A 6,239-nucleotide genomic window follows, 5' to 3' on the forward strand; every position below is an offset into this window, starting at 1 on the left:
GTATGTTTTTTTGACTGTCAAAGCCGTGGATACCATTGACTGCAACGGGTTAAAAATCTTTGTGTTCTACTAAAGAAGCAAAGTCACCTCCATCGTGGATGCCCTGGAGGTAAGCAGATAAACATCAAATTTTCATTTTTGAGTGAACTATCCCTTTAATAGAGGGCACTGTAGTTGCAGTATATTATAGTTAGTAGAATGTCTAAAGTGTAACCCTAAATTTGATACAGACTTAATGTCTATTATACAGATGTCCCTTTTTTTTAAACAGACACATAGCAGCACTTTTGTCATTTATTAACCAATGACCTTTTTGACTCTATTCTTGTGTTCACAGGAACCATAATGTTGACCATGAATAGCTTGATGAGTGGCACTTCTACAAAACTGTAGTGTTTTATGTCTTTTTTTTTTTGGACAACATGACTACACTAGTTAGCATTAGCTTAAGCTGGTATTTAGCTTCAAAAAGCCTGATTGGCAATATCAGTTAAACCCAGTATGTGTCCATTAACATGTGGTTTTAACGAATTGTCTATTATTTACACAGTACTGTAATTGACACGTTTCACCTCTTTGTCTTTTTCTGTCCTTAGCTAGAGGTAACCAAGGCTTCCCATGTGAGATCAGAGAGCTTGCTGTCTCACATGAAAGCATTCATTCTCTCCTTCCCACCCGCTGCTGATAATGACAAAAGGAAGTGGGCCGTCCGCGCTCCTGCTCTTAGCCTGGACGTTGGAGATCAGTGGGGGGGTCTTTGGGGATGATGTAGAAAGGTGTTGAGTCATTACGAGAAGAGCTTGATGGCAGGCGGCTGCACACCAGAGCTTGAAACCGCTCCCGGAAACGACTGGAGAGAAGGTTGTAGATTACAGGGTTAACGGCGGAGCTGAGGTAAAAGAGCACGCCTGAGATTATGTGCACATATTCGAATATGTTATACATGTGGTCCGTCCAACTTGTGATGAAGCTCCACAAAAGCCGGTCGATGTGGAACGGAGCCCAGCAGATGGCAAACACTAATACCACCACAACTATAGGAAGAGAGAGAGAAGAAATCAAGTAAATCAATGTTACAATCAGCTGTGAAAGTGAGCCCTCAGATACACAGTCTACTCTTCAGGCATGATGCCCAGAGCTCCACTGGAATCTCAGTCTTTCACTGGAATGCTTGATTCTGATTGGTTGATACTTTATGCACTTGGTTATACTTGGTTATTAGCCTCTAGCGAAATGAGATTGGGTTGTAAAAATCGTTGCTTGACCGATTGTTTTGTACATTGTATTAGAGTACAGCTGTGGTCAAACATTTACATCCCCCTTTCAGAAAATGTTATTTATTTTACCAGAATAAGAGAGATTATACAAAATGCATGTTATTGTTTATTTGGTACTGACCTGAGTAAGATATTTCACACACAAAAAAAATAATAATGTTTACATATAGTCCACAAGAGAAAAATAATAGTTGAATTTATAAAAATGACCCAGCTCAAAAGTTTACATCCCCTTGATTCTTAATACTGTGTTGTTACCTGAATGATCCACAACCGTGTTTTTTTGTTTTGTGATTGTTGTTCATGACTCCCTTATTTGTCCTGAACAGTTAAACTGCCTGCTGCTCTACAAAAAAATCTTTCAGGTCCCACAAATTCTTTGGTTTTCAGCATTTTAGTAAATTTGAACCTTTTCCTACAATGACTGTATGTTTTTGAGATCCATCTTTTCACACTGAGGACAACTGAAGGACTCCATGCAACTATTACAGAAGGTTCAAATGCTCACTGATGCTTCAGAAGGAAAAACATTGCATTAAGAGCTAGGGTTGAAAACTTTTGAACAGAATCAATTTTCTTTTTTTTTAGATTTTTATTTTGCCTACTGTCTTTCAGAGGCTACAGAAGATAGTTGCATGTTTCCCAGGAGACAAAATTAGTTAAATTGACCCTGATCTTCAAATTCAAAAGGTTTTCACCCCCGGCTCTTTATGCATGGTAAATATTCTTTTCTAAAATGACTACAAACTATCCAGTGAAATCAATGCATTTCTGCAGGCAGTACTGCTGATGCTTCTATTGTCAGTGACATTAAAGGGAACCCTGGGTATTAGAACTTGTATGGCTTAATATAACCTAAATGATGTCTCTTACTACATATGTAGCAGAAGATCCATTTAAGACTATGTTATTTAAAAAAATCCACATTGTTTTATACATATTTTGGACTAAGGTGGGCGCTACTATTTCAGTGGCGTGAAATGGCTGCTGCCGCAAACTGTTGCTATTTTTACAGCAACACAACTCGGAAAATAAAACACTGATACAATGCCACATTGTGCAGTTTTTTGGTTGTAATTTTCAGTCGAAGGGCAACAAGAGAAGCGATGTAAGTCTTCTCTGCTTTTACTAGCGATAAGTAGGGTAGCAAAGAATAGGAAGATGCCTATAGATGAATAAAACTTCCTAAAGACCCGAGTATTTGTTCTCTCCACTTCAGCCCTGATGCCTTTGAGACTTTTAGTAGACCACAGCTACTGAAAGCAGCAACAAAGGACAGGGACCAAAAACGTTAGATGCCATCCTTGCAGGATGTAAACATGCCGACGCTTGTCATGACGCTGTAGCCACTGAAGGAGTTTCTCAGTGTGGATTTCACTCGATATCTGGGGCATTAAGACTTCTTGTGGGGAGAATCAATGGGACAACATTTGGTTTAAGCCTACACCTACATCCAATGCCACCTGCAAGCTCTTTCAGTAGCTGTGGTCATCATATCAGTATTTTATTTTCATAGTTGTGTATTCTGAATTGAGTTGTGGTAAAAATAGCAACCGTTAGCAGTAGCTCACTGACTGCAACAAATTCATGTCATTACGGCACCCCCCATAGTGCAAAATGTGTGTAAAACGTGTGGATTTTTTATAATAACATAAATCTTTTATGGGTTTTCTACTACATATTTCCGTAAGACACATAATTTACGTTATAATAAGACATACATGTCACAATACCCAGGATTCTCTTTTAGCAGAATGAAGGTTGCAATCTAACAGTAATATACTGTACAGTATACTAAAACTGAAGTGGTGAGTCATGCAAGGCATGATTCAGAGAATGAAAATGTAGTTTTATTAGTACAAAATGTTCACTTTTATAAAACATTTTAGTCAAATCAAAATGCAAGGTCTGAAATCATGAGGCACTTTCCTTTTCAGGATGAAACAGCACTGCCAAAGCTTCTCTCAAACACTTACGCTAATATAAATAAACCCTAAAATAGCAATGTGATGAGCTTATAGTTGAGTCTATAATTGAATAGCTTTAATGGTGAGTAATTTGTGCCATAAGATTTGTATAGACACATGCGCTATATAAGCAGACAAAAGTGTCTTGCTTTTAAGTCCCATTCATTATGTTGGATCCCTTCACTTTGAGAGTTTTACCAGAGCAGAGAAATATAATCAAAACACCTGCTAAACTAAAAGACACTGTTATTAGCATCATAATTAGCATCATAGCCATTAAGGAAAGGCATATAGAAGATGTGAAACTCTAAGAGCAATGGATTTTCTAATTAATTAATTAATTTCATTTTAAACACTGGTTTGGCTAGAGATTTCATCTGTCCAAATGCATGTTTTCAGACATCTAAGTTACGCTTTCAACTGTCAGATTTAGATTTGTTATAAAGAAATCTATCTATCTATCTATCTATCTATCTATCTATCATATATATATATATATATATATATATATATATATATATATATATATATATATATATATATATATGTGTGTGTGTGTGTGTGTGTGTGTGTGTGTGTGTGTGTGTGTGCATGTATGTATATATACCATTCAAAAGTTTTTGGACGGTAAGATTTTGTTTTCTTAAGAATTTTTTTTTGCTTACTTACTGTTTTCTATTTAGATATATTTTAAAATATAATTTATTTCTGTGCTTTCAAAAAATGCATTTTTAGCATCATTACTCCAATCATATGATCCTTCAGAAATCATTTTTTTTTTTTTATTATTATTATTATTATTAGTATTATGGCGAAAACAGTATAATTTTTCAGGTTTCTTTGATGAAAAGAACGTTCAGAACAGCATAATTTACCTGAAATAGAATTATATTGTAACATTATCATTATCATCTCTTTTGATCTATGGAGCTTTCTATTCATTGAAGAATCCTGAAAAAATGACTCGACTGTTTTAAATATCGATAATTATACTAGCAAACAAATTAGTATATTTTCTTAAACAGCAAATCAAATGTGACTGCAGTAATGATGGTAAAAATTCAGCTTTAAAATCACAGGAATAAATGACATTTTAAAATATATTCAAATCTAAAACAGTTATTTTAATATATTCAAGTATTTGACATTTTTTGTTACTGTTTTTGCTGTACTTGAATCAAATAAAGCAGGCTTGGTGAGCAAAAGAGACTTTAAACAAAAAAAATCAATCAATTTTGACTGGTAGTGTATATAAATAATAAAATAATGTTATATTGTTATTAATAATGTTATGTTTTTACTGTAAATATCTGGCCATCACTCACAATGCATCTTGGTGACCTGCCTCCTCCGTCTGCTGTCCAGATGGATTTTCCAGCTGTCGTGGTTCTTGTCCAGTTTGTCCTTCTTCTGCTTCTGTCCCCTGGCCAGTGTCAGACCAATCATCAGATACAGCACACTGATCATCATCATAGGGACAAAGTAAAAGAGTACAGTGGTGACCTGGATCACTAAGTTATACATCCATTTGGGCTTGAGCAGGTTGCAGGTAGCTGATTCCAGAACCCTCTCTGGCAGGTACTGGTACTGCAGGCCGTGAAGCGAGGTGTTCGGAATGGCGCAGATCAGGGACAGAACCCAAACACTGGCAATGACCCTTTGAGCATGCTTGTTGGTTATCGCATAGCGGGTTTTGAGCGGGTGAATGACAGCTATGTAGCGTTCTACGCTTAGCACTGTAACGTTAAGCACAGAAGCAAAACAAACCGTCTCAAATAAGATGATCTTAAAGCAGCACATGCTTTCCCCAAAGGGGAAGGGGTAGTTCTGCCAAAGCTCGTAGATTTCCAGCGGCATCCCGAAGAATAGTACTAGCAGGTCTGAGATGGCCAAGCTAAAAAGATATAAATTTGTGGGTGTCCGCATCTTCCTGTCTTTAGTGATTACGGTGCAAGTCAGGAGGTTTCCCAAGACCCCTGTAACAAAGATAAGGATGTACGTAAAGGTTACAGGAAAGAAAAAAGGAGATCGTCTAGGGCCCAAAAGCCTAAACAGAACTTCATCCATGGTCTGAACGTGGCAGTGTCCACTCTCATTGCCGGTGAAGTTGAATGTAGTGCTGTTGCAGAACACATAATCCTGGTATGATCCGTTCACAGACTCGCAAAGGCAGGTCAGAGCCATCATGGGAATCGAAAGGTGAAAAGCCTGTCTTGAAGTAAGCGTTTGAACTGCTACCTCACAGACTTCACCTTCAGCATCATGGAGACCTGTGTCAAACAGATTTACACATTTTAAGTGCAATCTAGGTGATATAAAGGCTGATGCAGTGGAGGTACATACAGGAATACTGTCTGCTTTTTTCTTGATTATTGTTATTTTCTCAAATCCAAACTGATTTTAATCATCCTGAACAATTAATCACAGCCTGCCTTTTCCTGCCAACAAATCACCTGTAGTGTTCCTTTATTTTTGCATTAGAAAAACAAGAGTGTTTTCACGTGTCATCAATCTGCCATATTGCCAGCACTGAACGTAAACAATGCCACTGAACTGAACAAAACTTGCATATTTTGCTTATTATCGCTGCAAATGGTCAATTATTGCCATGTTTTGGGCTGTACTAATCGTTTTAACAAATCAAGTAAAGGAGTGCAAAAAAAGTGTCTGAGGAACAAAAGTTGTTTGTGATTGGCCAAACAGAACCAGGATTTCCAGGGCAAGAATCTTGACAACATTCATGTTTGTTCATATCATGTCTGGTCAGGTAGGTGAAATATTAGGCTAATCTCTTAATTAGTACTGCTTGTATGTCTCTTTTCTACATATTAACTTTAGTTTGTCAACAGTATTGTGCTCTTTTCTGCTTACTAAGTCCTTCTCTATATGATTTAGCAGCACCATTTGTCAATGGTTTAGAAAGTATAAATTAGCAGATCAATGCATTCAGTAGTACATTAACATGTTGTTGTTTACATTTGAGTATCGCCCACAC

The 6,239-nt window shown here is 36.9% G+C and overlaps 1 protein-coding gene across 1 annotated transcript; it reads right to left on the reverse strand.

The window, feature by feature from the left end:
- Positions 1 to 357: 357 nt before the first annotated feature.
- On the reverse strand, positions 358 to 5,431 carry nmur3 (neuromedin U receptor 3). The gene is made up of 2 exons (XM_073826264.1): positions 4,570 to 5,431; positions 358 to 1,034 (listed from the first exon to the last, which is right to left on the reverse strand). The coding sequence occupies exons 1-2, from the start codon at positions 5,429 to 5,431 to the stop codon at positions 724 to 726; spliced, it is 1,173 nt and encodes a 390-aa protein (XP_073682365.1). The 3' UTR covers positions 358 to 723.
- Between the last annotated feature and the right edge of the window lie 808 nt (positions 5,432 to 6,239).

This window comes from Garra rufa, chromosome 20 (assembly GCF_049309525.1).
Source record: "Garra rufa chromosome 20, GarRuf1.0, whole genome shotgun sequence".
Lineage (NCBI taxonomy): Eukaryota > Metazoa > Chordata > Actinopteri > Cypriniformes > Cyprinidae > Garra > Garra rufa.